The following is a 22,513-nucleotide window of genomic DNA, read 5'->3' as shown; positions in this document are numbered from 1 at the left end:
CTCCTTCTTTGAATTGTCTGCTCTTACCCTATACCTGATTTTCTGTCGGGTTCTTTATTTTTTTTCTTATCAGTCTTGTGGGAGATTGTTGTATATATTTTGCAGTATTTTCTGTATTTTCTTATTATTTCACTTCATGCAGAATGGCAGATATTAAGTAATCAGATTCTTTGAAATTATACTTTGCTAGATTAAGGTTCTCTTGCCATGGATTCTTATGCCATTTATTAGTGATGTTGAGGAACATGGACAAGTAATACATATGTTTGTATATGATGCCACATACAATAAATTATAAAAATATACTATTATATATAATAGAATGTAGTAAGCTAAAGTAGTTGCAAAATATGGATACTTTCTTAAGTCTTAAATTCTTCATTTTGGAAAGCATTATTAAAACGTATTGCTATGGAGATTGAGTTATTTGTAGTGAGGTGGATGGACCTAGAGTCTGTCATACAGAGTGAAATAAGTCAGAAAGAGAAAAACAAATACCGTATGCTAACGCATATATATGGAATCTAAAAAAAAAAAATGGTTCTGAAGAACCTAGGGGCAGGACAGGAATAAAGACGCAGATGTAGAGAATGGACTTGAGGACACAGGGAGGGGGAAGGGTAAGCTTGGATGAAGTGAGAGAGTGGCATGGACATATATACACTACCAAATGTAAAGTAGATAGCTGGTGGGAAGCAGCTGCATAGCACAGGGAGATCAGCTTGATGCTTTGTGTCCACCTAGAGGGGTGGGATAGGGAGGGTGGGAGGGAGACACAAGAGGAAGGAGATATGGGGATATATGTATGTGTATAGCTGATTCACTTTGTTATAAAGCAGAAACTAACACACCATTGTAAAGCAATTATACTCCAATAAAGATGTTAAAAAAAAAAGACTTATTGCTATGATCACTACTTTTGCTTTTTTTGTTAAAGTAAAATCATATTTTATGGTATTCATCAAGTCATCCTATTAAGTTTGGTAAATTTATTATTATATCCACCTATCCCTTTATTCCCTTCACAGTGTATTTTTTCAACATAAGAAAAATTTTCGAACATACAGAAAAGTTGAAACAATTGTACAGTCAACACTCATATACCCACCATCCGATTCTCTAGTTAACATGTTATTCTCTTTGCTGTGTCATTTATCTCTTTTTTAATGCATCAATCCAGTTTATTTTTTGATGCATTTCAAAGTAATTTGCAGACATAAGTACATCTCCTAAACACTTCAATGAATGAACATCAGTATCTAGAGTTAAATATTTGTTTAGAATTCTCTTATTTTTGAGGTAAATTATATTCAATGAAATGGGCAACCTAGGTGTATCATTTCATGAGTTTTGGCTAACACATAAACTGCATAACCTTAAGTCCCTCTTAAAATCAAGACCATTACCTTTTTTGCAGAAATCTCCCTCGTGCTCTTTCCCAGTCGATCCTCACCCCCAACCCCACCCCAGAAGTCCTGATTTTTTCCACCATAGATTAATTGTGCCTGTTCTAGAACTTCAGATAAATGCAATAATATGTTATTTACTCTTGCACATACTATTTGTTTTTGAGATTCATCCATGTTGCATATGTCAGTGGTTTATTCCTTTTTAATGCTTAGTATTATGGGATGACATAGATATTTTTGAAAATATGAATTTCCAGTTGCAGCACCATTTTTTTTTTAAAGGTGGCTTTGGTGTCTTTGTCAAAAATCAAATGAGTATAAATGTGGATTTACTTCTGAGCTTTGTGTTCAGTACTTAGTAGTGTGGTGTGAAGTAAGCTTTTTTTTTTTCCTCATACTAATTTCCAGTTGTTGCAGAACCTTTTTTTTTTTTTTTTTTTTTTTGCGGTACGTGGGCCTCTCACTGTTGTGGCCTCTCCCGTTACGGAGCACAGGCTCCGGACACTCAGGCTCAGCGGCCATGGCTCACGGGCCCAGCCGCTCCACGGCATGTGGGATCTTCCCGGACCAGGGCACGAACCCGTGTCCACTGCATCGGCAGGCGGACTCTCAACCACTGCGCCACCAGGGAAGCCACCAGAACTATTTTTTGAAAAGAGTTTTGCTTTCCATTTGGATTGCTTTGCTGCCTTTATCAAAAATCAAATGAAGGGCTTCCGGAGCCTGTGCTCCGCAACGGGAGAGGCCCGCGTACCGCAAAAAAAAAAAAAAAAAAAAAAAAAAAAAATCCATTGACCATGTAAATGTGGTTTATTTCTGGACTTTCTATTTAATTCTGATAATATTATTTGTCATTCTTTATGTCAGTACCATATTCTTTTGTTTACTATATATAGCTTTATAGTAAATCTTGAAGTCATATAGTATAAGTCCTCCAATTTTGTTCTTTTTCAAGATTAGATTCTAGATTCTTTGCCATTTCCACTTAAGTGATAGAATCTGCTTGTCTCTTTCTATAATAAAGCCTATGCAATTTTGATTAGGATTTTATTGAATCTACAGATCTATTGGGAAGAATGTCAGTTCCTAACAATATTGAACCTTCCAATCCATGAACAAATGACATGAATCCATAAACAAATTTCACCATTTGTTTAGATTTTCTTCAGTTTCTCTCAGTAATGTTTTATAGTTTTCAATGCCACATTGAGCTTTTAATGGATTTTAAAACTGTAATTCTTCTTTCCTTTTTTCCTAATAGGCTCTGGATCAGTATCACTATATGAGGTGGAAAGATGTCAACAACTGTCGGCTACAAGTAAGACCATTTTCATTTTTGTATTATGGGCACAAGAGTGAGTATTATGAAGTCTGTCCTTATACTTATCTATCCACGAGGGCAAAAACATATCCGTGTTAATTTTAATCAATTCACACTATGTATTTAGTGGTGCGTCCATAAAGGAATTCCTTAAAATATGCCCCAAAACTTTAATGTTAGAAATGATAGTTAATCTATCAGATACCCACCTTCTGATACTTCAGCTAAGATTTTTTAAAAATTAACTATTTCTAAGCACAAGTCTATTAAATAAAATTCTGTAGTATACTATTATAAAGATATGATTTTCTCATTATTGGAGAAAGGACGTATAATTATGAAATGGGCTAGAAGAAAGAAGCTGTGGTATTATATTAGAATTGGAGGTGTCAGTATGTACTCATGGTTTTAGAGATAGATACAGAAATAGATATATGGGTGTTTGTATATATGTATTCACTCACATATACATTCATACACATGCAGGTGCACGTGTATAAGTATAGGTATTAACATGTGTGCATATGTGCCTGAGCTCTGTTGATGAAAGGGCATAAAAACAAGGACACCCAGTAGCAATGAGTACACCTAGTGCACAGATCTTAGTTTATAAATAATATCCCCAATCAGGGCTTCTTGGAGAAATAGCAGATTCCAGGGTTGAGACAGGAGAATTATAAGGTGATTCTGGAACATCTTGTTGTGTCAGAAAGTAGAGAATTTCTCAGCTTAATGGTGGCAGATGTCAAATCTCATACAATTTGAGTATCAAAATAAAAATTACTAGTGATGGCATAGAACTGGTTGAATAAAGTAGGAATCTATTAGTCCATATGGATAGTAAATAAATGAACAAAACAAATAAATAAATAAATGAGGTTGAATGGAAAACTGTTATTTGAAATAGAATGGCAGCTGATAAATGTAAAAGGAATAATGAAGTTAGGGAAAAATCACCATTTTTCAATCATGATAGTAATTGTTCAGTTGCTAATCATCAATGGATCTTAAACTAGCAGGATCCTAAATGTTTAATGAAATTGGGATATATATATTTTGTCAAATACTTTCTTATTAGTTATAAAGGGGGAAATAATAAGTTTATAGTGGAGAAACCTGCTGAACACCACCTTAATCAGCTGAGCAAAGTTAACATACCCAGGAATGAAAACACTGATATCATGTGCCTTTCGATGTCATGCAATGAGAAGGCCACAATATCACTTACACAGTAGTATTCCTACCAAAAATACGTAATTGGTATCTGATCATGAGAAAAACCAGACACACCCAAATAAATGGCCTCTACTCCTCAAATATATTAGCATCCTGAAAGACAAAGAAGAGCTGAGGAACCATTCTCTACACTGAAGGACTCCAAAGAGACAGGAAAAATAAATGCTACACATGGTTCAGGATTGGGTCCTAGACCTGAAAATAAAATGCTAAATAAGAGCATTATGGGGATAGTTGGAGAAATTTGAATAATGTCTGTTGATTCGGTGATAATCAATGTTAAGTGTTCTGATGTTGAAAATTACATTGTAATATGTTAATGAAATTGCTTGTTCTTGTGAAATACATACTGAAGTACTTAGGGATAAAGGGACAAAATGTCTGGAAGTTACTATCACGTATCTGCAAGGTTTATGTATATATGGAGAGATGGAGATAATGACAGATGGAGATGATGATAAATGTGGCAAAATGTTACCAAAATTGACAATTAATACAACTGAATTGGATTTGATTGTGTATGTTTGTTTCACGGGGATTCATGCCATGAATATACTTATATCCTTGCAGATTTCTCTAACTTAATTCAAAAATTCTTTATAGTACTTACGGATCATCAGTATTTGGAGAAAACCCCACTGTGTGCTATTTTGAAACAAGAAGCTCCTCAACAATATCGTATCCGAGCAAAATTGAGGTCATATAAGCCCAGAAGACTCTTTCAGTCTGTTAAACTTTATTGTCCTAAATGTCATTCACTGTAAGTATTTTCCATAACAAAACCAAAGTTTTCATTTCATGAAATTTGTGTATATATGTTTTCTTACGTGTCAGTTTAAGTCCTGACAATGAGTAAATTGTGATTTTAATGTATTTTGAAAGAATGGTAATCTTTTTAAGAGAAGACACTAATTCTTAGAAAATAAATCCTTTTGATGTTTCTTAGTAATAATAAATAAAAGTAGTTGCTGTTTTCAGATCTGACATTCAATTTAGTAGCTCTGATAAATGCAAACAAATAATAACTGTGAAAAGCTGTATAGCACAGGGAGCTCAGCTGGGTTCTCTGTGATGGCCTAGTTGGGTGGGATGGGACCAAGGGGAGGTCCAAGAGGGAGGGGATGTGTGTATGCGTATGGCTGATTCACTTTGCTGTGCAGCAGAAACTAACACAACTTTGTAAAGCAATTATACTCCAATAAAAAAATAAATAAATAAATATAATAATTTTTAAAAAAGAAAATATTTGGGGGGGCTTTCTCATTTGTCACAAAAAAATCTTGAAAGTAAACCATTATTAGCTAAAATTCTTAAATAGAAAAGATTTCTGGTTAGTTGAAATTCCTAATTAAGTGTTAAGAGAAAGCCTTGTTGGAAATTCCTGTCCTGCTTAATAACTGCCATACAGTGGACATAATTTGAACTTTTGTTGGTAATTAAGGATTTCTCAGTTCCTCAAAAGCTTTATTCTAAACATCAATTATTTTATAAATAAGTAAATAAATTTATAGGACATTAGAATGAATATGTACTTACTAACTCAAGACATTTTCTGAAAATTATTTTTAATCCCTCTTCTTTTTTATGCAATTTGAGTATCTTCCCTCTATATATGTAACATGAATATGTATATACATCTCCATTATATTTATGTGTGTGTACATTGTGTGTGTGTTGTGTACACTAATGTACACAATCCCCTTCACAATCTAAGTATAATACTGTTTGTGGAGATTTTTGATCATCAGATCTCCTTATATAAAACAGGGGACCATCTTCTACCCATTTGGGCTTGAAATGGTAGTTGGAATTAAAATATAAGTACAGATTTTAGATAGTTCTTGAAGTATTATCAGATTATAGTTCGTAAAATTCTGTAAAAATCATATAGCTTTGCCAAACAAAACCACCCTCTATGATAATTTTTTAAACAAATAGGGAAATCATCTTAGAAATGTTAAGAGGTTTTACCTAAATTTACACAGCTGATTGGTGACAGAACCAAGACAAGGAAATAGACCTTTTGATTCTAGATTATGCGATTTCTACTGTATCTTATTTTACCATATGACTTTTGAAAATTATATTCTAGATTAAAAGGAATCAAATGGAATATTGGTTTGTAAAGTAGGTACCCTATGAAAGATGTATTACTTAAGTGGTAAGTGGATATTTAGCTGGAGTGAAGACAAGGCTCCTGCTGGGAAGTTTAGCATTCCTTACAGAGGAGAACAGTTTGGTGCTAGAAATAATGGTGTCACAAAACCAGGCAAGGAAATTGCTTGTGGTTAATGTAATTATGATATGGATCTAATTAGCCATAAAATGTCATCAAATATCTTTCTATTGAATGAGCCATGTAATCTGCAGAGTGAATTATCTCCATGTTTTAAAATAAGTAGCCGGTTCATAAGCATATAAACAACTTTTTTATTGGATAGTTTGTTAAATTTGAATTTCCAAGCTTATACCAATTGTTTTTGTATTATTTCGTTGTCAATGATTTTAGGCAAGAAGTTCCACATGAAGGTGATTTGGATATAATTTTGCAAAAGGGTGCAACCAAAACCCCAGATAGCAAACTACAAAATACATCATTATATGATTCAAAAATCTGGACCACTAAAGATCAAGGAGAACGAAAAGTAGCTGTTCATTTTGTGAAAAATAATGGTATTCTCCCACTTTCAAATGACTGTCTAATTTTGATAGAAGGTATGATATTTAAGTTTCTGTTCTATTAGAATATAGCTTTTGCTTATATGTTTCTCTGATTGATTATTGTTAAATATATTTTAGGGGCAACCTGGGACATATAAAGTCAAAATACTGTTAATTTAAATTTCAAGTAATGTAATATATATAGCAATTGGATTCAAATATATACATATACACATATATATGTAAATTTATCTGAATGACATTTTGAAATTACACATTAAACTCAAGTGTTTGCCTTTGTCCATCTTGTTGGATTCCTACATGTCATCTTAATGAGACCCAAGGTGATTGCTGAGCTGAGTAATAATCAAGAAGCTGCTTGTTATGTATAGTTGCTGTTATCTTGGCCTCTGGATGTCACTCTTGTTTCATAAAAATAGAATGAAAGTCATCTATTGATAGCTAAATCAAGTAAAGATAACCTGACATATTTTAAGAGAATGAAACTTTGAGTCAAATTTAATTTTGCATTTCTTTTATACTTTTGTCTTATTTTTATCTAATATTTATCTAATAATCCATAATAAAAGGGGATCATCATCTTTAATTTGCATTAGAGAAATCTTTCATTTTGTGAATGAACTGATCTTTCTTACAATGGATTATGATCATTTTTATTCCTGGCATTTTTCTGTTTATAAAAATAACACATAGGGGCTTCCCTGGTGGCGCAGTGGTTGAGAGTCTGCCTGCCGATGCAGGGGACACAGGTTCGTGCCCCGGTCCGGGAAGATCCCACATGCCATGAAGCAGCTGGGCCCGTGAGCCATGGCCGCTGAGCCTGTGCATCCGGAGCCTGTGCTCCGCAACCGGAGAGGCCACAACAGTGAGAGGCCTGCGTACCGCAAAAAAAAAAAAAAAAAAAAGTAACACATAATCATTTTAAAAAATAATGTATATATGTGAATACACATGTATATAAACATTGATATTATTTTTATGAACATGACTTGTTTTAATACATTTATAGCATACCAGAAACTATTTTAATTAATTTAATCATCACAACAATCCTGTGAAGTTGGTACTATTATAAGCTGTTTTTTATACATGAGAAAACTGAACCACACAGGAGATAAATGTCTTTCCTAGTACAGGTAGGTGGTGAAACTGAATGGCTTCCAGTTTTTTACATAGCAACTCTGTGATGAACTTTATCTCCCCCCTGAAGTGTAATTGGGCACAAGGAATTAAGTGAATGTTGCCCAATTACTTTCTAGTAAAGTTATCATAATATGCACATGCTTTAGCAGCGTGTGAGATTATCTGTTCACCTACCCTCCTCATAATATACTAGAGCTTTAAAAAAATTTGGCCATTTTGATGAGTGAGATGTGACATCTTATTCCATTAGCAGTATTTTAATCTGTACCAGGAGATAGATGCAAAAACAGAAGGACACAGACACACACACACACACATACATATGGACTAAATCTATTTATATGGCCTAAAAATAAAGCTGTGATTCTATCAGGCTTTATTAGAACTGTCCTTGTAGGGCCAACTAAGAGGATGTCACGTATGCCTTCGGCTCCTTCTGTGCTTTGCTGCCTCCCACAGAATTCTATGCTGAAGCCATGTTGGCCTTGACGGTCCAAAGGAAGCTTGAATAAAGAAGTCCCCTTAGTTCCTGATCCTATCTTTAATTACCAGTCAACCCTCAAGCTTTCAGTCTCACCTCCTATCGCAATTCCCATCCCACCCTCTAACCATATTGAACTGGTAATAATTCCTAAACCTAGTATATTCCTCTGTGCCTCTCTGCCATTCTATCACTGTTCTGAGAAATTCTGCTCTAATACGTCTTCAGAAGTAAACTCAATAGTTCCCTTTATTCATCAATTCATATAAAATATTTAACAAACACCTACATGCATCAAGCACTTTTCTGATTTATCAGGCAGATTTGAGTATTTCTTATTGCATACTATATGAACTTCTAGTAGAGCACTTCTTATATTATATTTGTGTTTTATCTGTCTGTTTGTAGATTTGTTTCTTTATTAGAATGTAAGTTCCCCAAGGTCAGAATACATGTTCTTTTAATCTATGTATCTTCAGCACCTAGAGTAGTAAACCTGGCATGTAACTGGCTCTCAGTAAATATCTATTGAATATATATGTACATCCAAAGTAGTAACAGTTTACCTTACAGAGCCTTTTAATAAAGTCAAATGAAAGTGTATGTGAAAGCACTTTAAAAGGGTTTCATCAAAATGTAAGCTACTTATATTTTATCATGTTTCTGAGTATTATAACTCTAAGCATAGGCTAAAATCTAACTGTAGGATGACATGGCAAACCTGTGGTTTCCAGCTATCACAGAGCTGAGGGAAGAGGTATGGGAGCTGGGCAAGTTAAAACACCATGAAACTTGCTGTTCTTATAAGATTTATCCACTTTTTTTGAATAAACACTCCTTAGATTGTTGCAAGCCTTTGGTTAATTTCTAGAGTTCTGAAAAAGTTGAATTTGACAACTTTTGCCAAAGTTGTTTTTGCTATTAGGGAGAAGTGTATTTTTGGACCTTCTTACTCTGCTATGCCAGAAATGCTTCCCCCTCACAATTGAATTTTAACATTACAAATTTTACACAAATTTTAGGAAATACTCAGAAGTATTTTTATAAATCATATTCTCTTTCCCTGGAGAGGAAGAATTATCAATCTAAGTGAAAAATACACCAGAAAAGGTACCAGTAGGTTTGAGTAATCAGAGATAATGCTGCCTTTTAATAATTGTGCACCGTTGAGCATACTCCTTCTTCTCAGCCAACATGATGGTTTTAATACCCACCCTGTCGTAGCATTAGGGTAAGTGAGATGGTTTGCATAGGAAAGAATGAATAAACACTGTACAGGAATTCCTGTTACATAAACTGTTTGCATCTATATTTAAATTCAGTGTTAAACTGAAAAGATTTATTTCAAACTCAAGACTAAATTTGCCTAGACATTAGTAGTATATAGCAAATTTAATAATGGGAATCCTGTCATATTTTGACTCTGAACTTCGTTCTTTTTAGATCATTTGAACCAAAGTATTCCTGGCATAAAGAGCAATTACAAATTTTAAAAGACAGTTCATATTTCACAAACCTTATATTTTGCTCAAATCTCAGCATTTTTGCTCAGTGTTTTCTTTAATCAATGAATAGGATCCTAAGCTTACAAATTATCATTTTTAACAATAAATGTATAAGTGCATTAAATCTCTTAAATTCATGGTATTTGTTGTCTTTTTCTGTCAATCCCTTTAGTCCTTTACTGTTGCTCATGTGTTACTTAATAAGTACCCCAGTTTGCTTACTTTATATTTGTACTACTTGAAGGGTTTATTTGTTCTCTTTTAATAGGAGGTACACTTAATGAAATCTGCAAACTCTCAAACAAGTTTCATAGTGTAATTCCTGTGAGATCTGGCCATGAAGACCTGGAAGTCCTCGACCTTTCAGCACCATTCCTTATACAAGGAAAAATACATCACTATGGGTATGTTTTCAATAATGAGAATTTTGGGAATTTTTAATTTTATTTATTATTTTATTCCACTTGTTACTATATATTCAGTGGATACTTATTTAGTACCAATTTATAGGTACTAGATTTTTTGGTATATATCTATTCTTTGGATACCATATATACTGAGTGCCTACAGTATGCTAAGTTTAAGGCTGTCCCAAAGGCTAATATTCATTTGCTTTCTTTCATAACAATTTAGATAATAGTTACAGAGAAAGTTCAGAGCTGTATCCTAGTAAAAGTTAAGTGATTGAATTCCAGAATTTCTGTGCCACAAAATTATAAATGAGTTGCCACTGAGAAACTGGAAGATATCAGAATACATCAGGAGCTAGAAACAGATGTCTAGGTTTGGAAGGAGGCAATATAGATAGAATCTCTGTTTCCACTTGATGAAACAATCACCCTGGAAGTGCTCTGCTTTGAGAAACCTTGGATTATAGAATACTTTCTGCTTTATTGGAAAATACCAAATTGTTTTTCTAATGATTGTAACATTTTATGGTCCAATCAGCTGTGTGTAAAAATTTGTTTATCCCGGGTTCTCTTCCACAGTTAGCTCTTGGTATTAGTCTAACTTGTAATTTTGTTAGACTGATGAGCATCAGATAGTATCTATGTTGTTTTTGTTTGCATTTCCTAGATGACTAGGGAGTTTAAACAAGTCTCATGTTTATTGGCTATTTAGGTTTTCTCTTCTGTGAATTCCATATTCACATTTTTCTATTCAGTTACTGGTCTCTGTTTTGGTTCTTGTGTGTGTGTTTAGATGATTGTAAAAATTCTTTCTATATGAGAGATACTAAACATTTGTCAGTTATGTGCATTTCATCAAACTTCTAGTCTGTCCTGGACTTTTTAACTCTATGCTTCCTTTTGTTTTACAGATTTTTCAAATATTAATATAGTCATATTTACCAAAATGTTTGACAAGACAAAGTTTTTGCAAAACTTTACTTAGATTTCTGGATCTGATGCTTTTTTAATGGAACAGAAACTAATGCTTCAGTTTCTTACTAGTTACACATCTTTTAAGGATTTCTGTTTCTTCTTGAATATTTTATTAATGAAAGTTTTCTAGAGAAGTATTTCATTTATCTTTTAAATTTAAATTTATTGAGATAAAATAATTCATAATACTTTCTGATTATTTTTAAATCTCCTCTTCATCTGTTCTTGAATCCACTTCATATTATTTGCTCCTTTTTTTCCCTTGGACTTTTTTGCCAAAGCAACTAGCTTTTGTTTTTGTTCATGCTCTCTATTTTTTTATTATTGTTCTTAACTTTATTTTCTTCCTTTACTTTCTATAGGTTTCCTTGGCATTTCTTTTTTGTAATGTTTTTAATTGAATGCTTACCTCACTTAATTCATTATTTTTTAATATGTTTTAAAATATTTGTATTTAAGTCTGTAATATACCTCCTGAGAAAATAGCCATAGCTTTAACCGAAGATTTGATACGTAGTGTTTTTCTTGTCACTTCTAAATGTTTCACAATTCCTATTATGATTTCTTTGGCCCATGAATTAATTCACTGTGTATTTAAAATTTTTCCACACACTCATTTTAGGTGCTATGTTTTTGTTTGTATTTTAGTTAGATAACTTTTTAATCAAGTAGCGTGATGCATTTCATAATGATTCTTTGAGATTTGTTTAGTTTTGCTTTATCCTAGAATGTGTTTGTTCATAATCTGTACATATTACATAGATTTTAAAAAGAATGTGTATTCTTTAACAGTTGTGTTTAGTGTTTAATAGTGTTTAGTTAATGTCCATTAGACAAGCTTGTTAATCGTATCCAAAACTTATCTTTCCTTTGTAACTTTATCTGTCTAATCACTTCTTAGAGACTGTGCTTAACAGCCTCTGTGATTGTAGGTTTGTGACCTATTATTCTGTCAATGTGTACTTTATATGTTTTGAGTCCTTTTTGCTTGCTCATTCAGGTTCGGTATTTCATCTTCTGGTGAATTCATTGTACTGTATATCCTTATGTAATGACTTCATCTTCAATCGTGATTTTTTGCTGTAAGGTTTATTTTTTTCTCATTTTCTTATTACTATATCAGAGTTTTTTTGGTTGGTAATTGCATGGTGTATCTTATTCTCATCCCGTTGCTTTTATGTTTCTCTGTTGTTATATTTCAGTAGGTCTCATAAATAAATACTTATCAGTAGATTTTAGTTGTTTATTAATAGATGAGTTTAAAATATGTTAATTACTGAAACATTTAGGTTTTATTTCTATACGTATTTCTTGTTGTTTTCCACTTATCATACTATTATTGTTTCTTTTCCCACCCTTTTTTTTGTTATTACTTTATTTTTTTCCAGTCTTCTATTGGATTAATTTATTAAAATGTTCTCATTTTTCTCCTTTTTCCTCTTTTATTACTTTGGAAGTAATGAATTCTCTAATTTATGCTTATTACTCTTAATTTTTAATTTGTACACTTTTTAATTTGTAAACTTGCTCTATCAATGTCTAAAGTTTAATATCACAGCCTTTTTTTTTTAAAGAAACTAATACTCGTCATTCAATTACCTTTTTCTGTTAAAGAAAAAACTTCTATGTATTTAAAGAGTGGAAGGGGATAACATTTAATATAGTTACCCTCTGTTTTCCCCCAGATTGCAAATGAAAAGGAATCTGCATGAAGCTTTTGAATGTTGATTTTTATATTTTTTATCCAAGCATATTTTCTCATCAACATCTCCTAAACATTAATACATATAGTAAAAAGTAAATTGCTTATACTTAAAATGTTTGTATGTAAGTAAAGCAAAATACCTATACTAGATAATATGCAATTTTAGTGTATTATGTAATTTTAGACTGATTTGTATACAAAGGATAACTATAGTACTAAGCATCATAAACTCTGATCCTCTAAATATGTGCTAGTACTGACTTCCTTAGAATAATTTTCTCCTGTTGCTATATTTATAAAATTAAGATCTTGGCTATTCCATATTGTTCACAGAGCCATAAAATGAAAGAGTCCTTAGAGTTTGTCTCTTTAGACTTTTTGTTTTACCAGATAAGGAAATTAGCCAAATTAATTAACAATCTGCACCTGGAACCTCTCTCATTGTCAACTTAGAGTTGTTTATTCTGAACTGTACTATCTTTTTAGATTGCTTCTATTGTAAGAAGCTTATTTTTTTAATAATTCTGTTCATAATATGCATATAACAATACAGGAAGTGCAGTGCTCTTTTGTTTAATAATATACTTTTTAAACTGAATGCTTGAATGGCAAAAATGTTATAATAATTAAATGAGTTGTAATAATTACTTATAATAAATCATTTTTTTCTTTTATTAATTTAGATGTAAACAGTGCTCTAGTTTGAGACCAATACAGAATCTAAATTCCCTGGTTGATAAAACATCGTGGATTCCTTCTTCTGTGGCAGAAGGTTAGCTAAGTTTCTGTGTCCTGTCATTGTAACTGTCTTTGTATAAGGTGATCTCACTGAGAATATTTCAATATTTGTGGATATTGTAAAACCAGAGCAAAGGCTGAACTAAAGTTTAATTGTCCTTAAGTAAAACCATTCACAGTGGTCATAATAAAAGTATAAATGTTTAAAATAATTGAAAACTTACTTTCAAGCATCTGCCAATGTTTTTCAATTATTACATTTTAATTATTTAGTAATCATAAATACAACTTGTGAAAAATCTCTCCAGTTTATAGTATCTTGGGATTGAACAGAGTTGTAGAGATAGCTATTACAACTTTTTACCCAATACAAGTCTTTAGCTGGAGCAACAAGAATCTTTTTATATCACGTTATTAACTGTGGTCATCCAGCCTTGGCTTAAAACTCTTCAGTGACTGGGGACTCGTTACATTGCAAGGTAACATATCTTACTTTTTAGGTGCAGTACTTAACAGTGAGGCAAAATCTGATTACCTATAATTTTAACATGGGCCACATTCTGTGTACTAGAATTAGAGTACATCTGTTCCCTCTTCTATAAAATCAACAAACTGTACATTTGAAGATAATCTGTCAAGTCTTCATTGAGTCTTTATTTCTCCAAGCAGGTACCCTCACTTCCTTTGGTACTTTCCCACATTCTTTACTATTTTATTTCTCCTCTTCAGTAAACATTCCATTTTACGAATGCTCTTCTCAAAGTTTGGTCCTCAAAGCTAGAAAAAGAGCTACAGGTGTTGGCCAATTCAGAATATGAAGAAAACCTTTATTTACCTAAGATTGGATATTGCTCCTACTTGCCTGAAAATTTTATTCTGTAGATATTTATGTGTATACTTGGTTTTGTTTTCTTTCTCTTTTAATCCAGCTATATAATACTGCTAACTCATATTTTATTTGTGGTCCAGTGAAATTCCAGGTTATTTTTGCATAAGCTTCTTACTATGTGCTTCAAGCTTGGTCTCCTCATCCTGTACTAAATGTAGTTTTTTGTTTGCTTATATGGTCCCTCGGGGTAGGTTTTATGTTCATCCTTCTTGGTTTTAGCTCACAGTTTATGCCTATCGAGAACTTCTGAATCTTAAAAATCAATTCCTCTGTATTAGCAATTTCTCTCATGTCTGTATGCCCTAATTTATTTGTTTTACTTGCTCCCTTTATTACTGAATATGGATTCCACAAATGGAAGACAATATTCCATTATATAAGCATATTGAATATCTTCCATTTCCAGACACAAAGTAAGATGTTCATTTTAACCTATAAATTTTCATATGATTTAGCATCTCTTTAATTTCTTACTTTTTCCTCATCTTACCAAATTATGAAATCTCAGATTCTCACATCATTCAACCAGATGATATCTCTTAAAAAATAATCAATCCCTATGCTTAAAATACAAAGGAGAGAGACATGTTAAAAAATCTTAACTATTGAACTGTATGCTGTTTCTGAGTTGCCTTTCATGAATTGGTTTTTATGCTTATGTTTTTAATCAAGATCAACTCATTTTAAATATAATGCTGTATTAATATTTAATTTTAAAAAGATACTATTGCTCATGAGTCATTATCCCTATACAGGTGTAGTCTAATGTTCCAAAATTACCCTTCTAAAATGAGCTTAATATATTGGTATTAGAGAACAGAAAGGGATACATTTTTTTAATCTCTTGAGTTATTTTAGTAAATAAGACTAACAGGTATCTAATATCATAAAACAATTTTTTCTTTACTTTGATTAAGGCATAGGAGATTCATATGGTTTCAACTTTTTTCCTTCATTAGTACTGGGTATTGTACCACTCCAACATGTGTTTGTGATGACATTTACTCTTGACGATGGAACAGGAGTATTGGAAGCTTACCTCATGGATTCTGTAAGTAATAGAGGTAGTGAAGATACTTCTAATTAAAAAATAGTACTTTGAAAGATTTTAATATATTTATTCATGCCTACTTTGTTACTGAGGAGATTTAAGGCAGCTCGGAAGAATAAATAAAAGACAAGCACATAAATCTTAAATTGTCTATGTATTTATCTCTCTTTTGATTTGACACTGTAAGTCTTAGTATGTGAATAATGAAAAATTGAGGAAGTTCTATTCCAGGAGTCAAAGGCAGAGGTATGGCCACACCTTCAGGCATTATCTGTTAGCATATCACTGGGCTTTTTAAGCCTCCATATTTCATATTAGAGGGAATGAAATTACTTTGATCGGGAGATAGTTATTCTGTGTGAAGCTAGGTAGCTGTCCACAAGACCACCTTCATTTCTGACAGTACCAAGTTTGGAGGTTCCCAAGACCACCCTTACTTCTGACACCAGTTGAAAGTTCAGAGGTCCCCAAGAGCACCCTTAGTTTTGATAATTCACTAGAAAGACTCACAGAACTTATTGAAAGCTATTATGCTCACTGTTAACAATTTATTACAGCTAAAGGATATAGGTTAAAATCCTCAAGGGAAGAGGTGCATAAGGCAGAGTCCAGGAAAGTTTCTAACATGGAGCTTCCGTTTGTTCTCTTCCCATGGAGTAGTGGACAGTGTTACTTTCCTGGAAATGATATGTAACAGTACACATGAAGTATTGCCAACCAGGGAAGCGCAACTGAGCCTTAGTGTCCAGAGGTTTTTTTGGAGCTTCATCATGTAGTCAGGGTTGGCTGCCCATGTGACTGATCTCAATCTTCAGCCCCTCCAGTGGTCAAGTTAAAACCACATGCTCCAAACTCCCCACCCTAAACCACAATGTTAGAGTGACCCAGGGTCTCCAGGCAAAAAAGAATACTCCTATGAAGCATGACATTCCAAGGGCTTAGATTACCTCTCAGAAACTGAGGGCAAAGGCCAGTGAGGTTAAATTTTTTATTACACACATTGGGAAAAATCTGGGGTAAGGTTGAGGACAGTTTTTCTCCTGCCTAAATAAATTATTTATCCATTTATTAAATAAGTATTTAATGAGTGCTTAGTATATGCCAAGTGCTACTCTTTGTGATGGGGATATAGCAATGAGTGAAACAAGCAAACTCCTTTCCCTCCTGGAACTTATAAATAGGAAAAGAGAAAAAAATTAAACAAATAAATATATACTATATATTAAACTCTTTTAAACTTAACACTTAGACATTGTAGGTGCTCAGTATATATGCTATCAAGGTAAGCCTCACTGTATTCTAATCATTATTCTTATCATTAAGTCAGAGTGGTTTAACTTGATTTTATATATATGTATCATAGCTGTTTTTAGATTAAAGTAGTAAATCAGATTTTAGAGTTTAGCACTCTAGTTTATGAATTCTACGATATTGATATGATGAAATAGTCTAGATTATTTTAATTAGATAATATTCAAATAATTTTATATTAATTATAGCTTCTGAAGAAGATAAAGATCATTTCCTTGTTTCTTCATATTTTTCTTAAGGAAAAATTTTTCCAGATTCCAGCATCAGAAGTCCTAACCAATGATGGCCTTCAGCAAAGTATGGATATGATCATGGATATGTTTTGTCCTCCAGGAGTAAAAATTGGTAGGCAGTAATATTTAACAATCCATTCATTCTTTTCCTTGAAATAATACCTAGCATATGACTAAGCTATGGATGTTTAGAGGTATTAAAAACTTTGAAATCTGAATCCAAATAAATTACTAAGTAGTGATTGATTATACTGTATGATCTACCTATTGATGAAAATAGTGGCAGGGATAAAATAGGTATGAATCATAATTCCTGAAATGAAAAAAGTTTTTAAAAATAGTTTGGAATATTGATATAACAAGGGGGAGCCAATTTTGATCACAAGCACATTTGATATGATGCTTATGCATACAAACAGTTGAAATTAAACCAACAGGGATGAAATTTTGACAAGAAACATTTCCTATAACAAACTCATTTAGCCTGTTTAATTCATTGATGAATTGTCTATTTAATATTAACTAGTTTCAGATTTTACAAGTTTTTATTTTACTAAATATTTTTGTCAGCTTTAGTTGTTTTCTGTGTAACATTTGATTCATCAACCAGTCTTCAGGTCAAATTGTATTGATTACACCTACTGCCACTGATTTTTCTTTTTGTGGCCATTATTTCTCTTTGCATTGAAACTTGCAGATCTAAGCCATTTTAAGACAACTTGACTTATAACAATTTTTCATCAGTAACAAATTTTACCACCTGCAGATCTAGCTGTTGTCAGTTTAACGTTTATAGGTTATTTTAAGTCAGGTTTTATTTTCCCCTGGTCAGTCTTTGCATTTTATAACAATTCCAAAAAGATAGTTTTTGTACATCCATAACTAAGTCTAACTTACATACTTTTATTTGATGTCAGCTTTTATTTTTGTTGGCTGCTTGGATTCTTTTGGATAAATTTCTGCAAATAAAACTGCCATATCAAAAAGCATAGGCCTGATAGGCTTTTGAAACATACTGCCAGATTGCTTTTCAAGAGCATTTTACCTATTTGTGGTTCTACCAGCAGTGTAGGAGAGTGCCTGTCTTGCTTGACCCTTGCCAATAGTGAGGACTATATTAAATGTCTTTCAAATTCAAACTTCAAGAAATATTAACAGACTGTTCTAGAAGTTATAAATAGATTTACTGTGGTCATGACCAAAGCTTGGGAAATGGCATCTATGGCTGCCAACATTGCCTGGACACAACACCTGGTACCTGACGGGAATTTCAACTAGACAGATGTAAGGGCGAGCTGGTTTCTTTGCAGTCAACCAAGAAAAACAAAACGGGCAGATCAGTAAGTGATAAGCAGAAAAAAAAAGGAATAAAAGTTGGGAATGACGTAGATTACTACCTTTGCTATCAACTATTTTGAAAAACCCCACATTTAATGACTTTTTCCTGTTGTTGGGAAAAAATTCAAATTAGTCAGAATTGCTACAAAACAATAACATGAATCCAGGGTGTATTTGGAAGAGCAGATAATGGTAAAGGTGGTGAGTGTATTTGTTTACTTTTCAAGCTAAATTAAATATGATAATTTTACTAGCTAAGCATTATGCTTAGATACATATTTCAGAATTATTTGTTTAGTTTTAATGGTTAAATAGCATTTCTTTTTTTGATTTGTAGATGCATATCCATGGTTGGAATGCTTCATCAAGTCGTATAATGTCACAAGTGGAGCAGAACAGCAGATTTGCTATCAGATTTTTGACACCACAGTTGCAGAAGATCTCATCTAATTTTGACATTCAACTTAGCATATGTAAAATGCTATAATTTTGGAAAACATTACTGTTTTCTATGAGATTGCTATAAAAGACATAAGATTTCAGCTCTGGGTTTATTTTCCATTTTAACCAGTATTTAAAAATTTTTTGACAAATAGGCATTGTGTTATCTTAATGCCCTCTTATAAGTTGAAAATGTTCCTGTTGCTCAAAATATTCAGTATGATGGCTGTGAGGGATATAAAAGAGAGACATCAAATAAATAAGTACTGTGTTTTCATTTACTCTTTACTCTCCTCCTTTCAGAGAAGCTATTTTGTTACCCTAAAAATCACTCTCCCTATTGGTTTTTCCATGTATCAGCCACTGATTTCTCTGCCATCCATCATGCCTGGTTGAGCTTCTTTTTCTGCCCTGATTTTTATATCAGCAATTTGGATGATTTTAGCATGTATATGGGATTAGGAAATGTCCTTACCTTAAATCTTCCACTCTTACTGAGCACAAGGATTTGATCTATTTTGTTTTTATGCAAAGGGATCTGCTTGAACAAGTACTCCTTGAAGAAGTGCTTGTCTGAGTGAGCTACAGTGTGCTTGAAAAGAGTGATTTGCTTTAAGTGGAAGTAGCAGAATTGCTTTCTTTGGGTGCTGACTTTGACCGATTGAGGATAAATCCATTATTTCAGACCTGAATTATGTGCTTTGATTGCTTGTTTCTCTACATGATATTAGAAGTTATTCCATTCCTCCTCAACCTAATCAAGTGGTCAGATCTGCAATGTTAGCGACTTATGTAGGTTACCCTTTTTGGTAGGGTCTTATGTAAAATATACTTACATTTCAGGTTGAACATTGAATGAGAAATTAACTCAGTATGATAGTCTGCTTTTTACCTGATGATATTTGTCAAATTTAAAATCATGAAGATTCAATTTTATACAAATGCTTCTGTATATTTATATATATGTAAAGGTTTATGTATGTTATTTGCTGAAGACTGAGAGATACAGATCTGCCTAGTTCAGTATTAGTGAAGAATAAATAAATGTACACATTTCAACTGTTTCGTTTATTTGCCCTATGTTGAGCTGAGGCATGATTTGAGGTGAAGAATCAAAGCAAGTGTGTCAATATAACAGATATTTAGGACTGTCTACACACCAGGTACCATACTAAGTAAGCACTTAACATGTATTTTAGTTTCAAAACAACCCATCATCCTGATAAGAAAACTAAGGTTTCACTGATAAGCTGACTTGACCAAATGCATACAATTATTAAATGCCAGTCAGCACTTGAATTCAGGTAGTCTCTGCTCAGGGGCTGCACTGTTAGCCACTTCAGGCCTCTGGAGCAAAAGCTGGTATGGGGTTTTCTGCAAGTGAGTTCTCCCTTAAATGTCTGAAGTAACATCGCAGATAGAACCAAAAGGCTTTTCACACCTTATTGGCCAAAAGGATTGAATATGTGATTTTCTCTGCTCATAATAACTCTAAATTCGAATTCCTGAGTATATTAGCACATCTCCAGACCTAACTACCCATCTGCCCCATCGCCAGATTATCAGCTTGTTCAAGACAATGAAAGAGACCAATGCTGATATTTTGGAGATGTACACTCTTGGTTCAAAACATATTCAAGGAAAATCTTTTAAGAAATGTTTTAAGAAATTTTTGATATTGGTGGTATGCTAGGGACACAAAAGTGAGACAGGCATTTTCTCTTCCTTCGGGAAGCACCCAGTCCAGGAGAGTAAGTGTCAGAGGTGCAGGGAGTACCATACGTGTCAGCCTGTGCTGTCTGCCAGTTAATAAAGTAAAACTGAATTTTCATGATTTCTCTTTACCATTTGTTTTGTTTAGTAAACCCCTACATTGTCATCATTTTTGGTTTTTTTTTTTTTTTTTTTTTTTTGTGGTATGCGGGCCTCTCACTGCTGTGGCCTCCCCCGCTGCGGAGCACAGGCTCCGGACGCGCAGGCCCAGCGGCCATGGCTCACGGGCCCAGCCGCTCCGCGGCATATGGGATCCTCCCAGACCGGGGCACGAACCCGTATCCCCTGCATCGGCAGGCGGACTCTCAACCACTGCGCCACCAGGGAGGCCCTTTGGTTTTGTTTTTAACTTTTCAGTTTTGAACAAGAAGTGTTTGTCAACCCCTAGTGTTTATCCAGTGGTGATGTATGTGCCTTACCCTAATCGGGAGCCCAAGTGTAAGGGGAGTTCCATTTCTGGAGCAAAAACTGGACGATAATCCATCGTGCCCAATTTTGAGCCCTGTCCCCTTTGTAGTCTGTGAATATTGGTAGAATCTTCCTGTCAGATTTTAAATTACACAAATTTAAGAACGTAGTATGCGTACAGCCTCTTCCTCAGTCTCCGGTCTCCGCAGCATCCACTGTTTCAGACACTACTGGATTCTCTTGAGGCCCCCATGCTGTTCTGTACGAGGAAGAGAGTGCATGTCTTAGAAAATCTGAGGCAGCCAATTCCTCTTTATCTACATGTGATAATGAAAAGTGCTCACAGGCTCTTTCTGTGGCCACCTCATACTGCTTTATTGGAGGGAACTATACCTGCCGAGAAGGAGTGCATCATTGCCCATTTCGTTTTACCCTGGTCATGTTGCACATTGGGTGTTGTTTCTAAATAAATAGAGAAAGGCTGGTGTTGATGGAACAGAGGGAGATGAATACATCTTTGACTACCTGGGAAAGCAGTCTCCACACAATACTGGCTGCCCGGTTTTCAAATCTGTAGATCCTGTACCCAAGCTACTTGCACACACAGGAATGGGCCAAAATCTTTCTCCTGCCTGTTCCCCAGCTGACTGCCCTTTTGTTTCCAAAGTCAAAGCATGCATTTGTCACTAATTGTGACTCTCAATCCAGCCAATCTCTTCTATACTCTGTGGAAGCTTTCATTGGTATCTGGGGAAAATGCTACATTCTTCTGATTATTTTCAGTATTTTGAATTTTGACCATGCATTTCATCAAGTTTTGTTTTTATCTAGAATTTTTTTTTAATGAAAGTGATATGTACTTGTAAGAATTTGAAACAGCATAAAGTATGTAAGGTTGAACTAATTCGTGCTTTAACTAGTACCCCAGAGGAAACCACTTTTAACAATTTGGTGTATAATTTTCCAGACTGTTTTCCTGGAGAACCTGTAAGTATGTGTATATATACATATTTTTAAATAGCATTATGCTATGAATATATTTTGCAACTTGCCTCTGTCACTTTGTAGAGTGGATTTTGGTTTTTTATGTCAGTACACATAGAGAAACTTGTTTGTAATCATTCAGCAAAAGTCACTTTTTAGTGGGGAATTCTCGGATCATTTCACTTTCTATTTTTGTAGTGGTTTGGGGTCTAAGTGTTCTTCTTATGCCAGTTTTGGAATTTTACATTTTTATAGAATGTATTTTGTTGTTGACTTTATTACCTTATAGTTATTCGTAATATTTATTACCTAGTTTGTATTTTATCTGGTGTATTTTCCCTTTAAATAAATCTGGAGCCCCTGGGATCTGGTTTCACTATATCTCCTGGAGTTTTTCAAGTGATCGGAATTTTGAAAGTCTGTCCAGACTTCCTAATACAGGTTAGGGTGCCGCCATGACATAGCTGTCTTGAAATATTC

General features: G+C 33.6%; 1 protein-coding gene across 3 annotated transcripts in view; it reads left to right on the top strand.

Moving 5' to 3' along the window:
* POT1 (protection of telomeres 1) overlaps window positions 1-20,733 on the top strand; it is an 82,346-nt gene extending 61,613 nt beyond the window's left edge. For all 3 annotated transcript variants that reach the window (XM_060108522.1, XM_060108521.1, XM_060108520.1), the window contains exons 13-20: window positions 2,671-2,727; window positions 4,570-4,726; window positions 6,476-6,681; window positions 10,046-10,181; window positions 13,551-13,639; window positions 15,454-15,545; window positions 17,096-17,201; window positions 18,765-20,733. In XM_060108522.1, coding sequence (XP_059964505.1) covers window positions 2,671-2,727; window positions 4,570-4,726; window positions 6,476-6,681; window positions 10,046-10,181; window positions 13,551-13,639; window positions 15,454-15,545; window positions 17,096-17,201; window positions 18,765-18,877 — 956 coding nt within the window. In that variant the 3' untranslated portion in view covers window positions 18,878-20,733. The remainder of the gene's footprint in view (window positions 1-2,670; window positions 2,728-4,569; window positions 4,727-6,475; window positions 6,682-10,045; window positions 10,182-13,550; window positions 13,640-15,453; window positions 15,546-17,095; window positions 17,202-18,764) is intronic.
* Window positions 20,734-22,513: the final 1,780 nt, after the last annotated feature.

The sequence above is a fragment of the Mesoplodon densirostris genome, chromosome 9 (assembly GCF_025265405.1).
Source record: "Mesoplodon densirostris isolate mMesDen1 chromosome 9, mMesDen1 primary haplotype, whole genome shotgun sequence".
Lineage (NCBI taxonomy): Eukaryota > Metazoa > Chordata > Mammalia > Artiodactyla > Ziphiidae > Mesoplodon > Mesoplodon densirostris.
The sequence above is the reverse complement of the archived record's forward strand: the minus strand, read 5'-3'. Positions and strand labels throughout refer to the sequence as shown.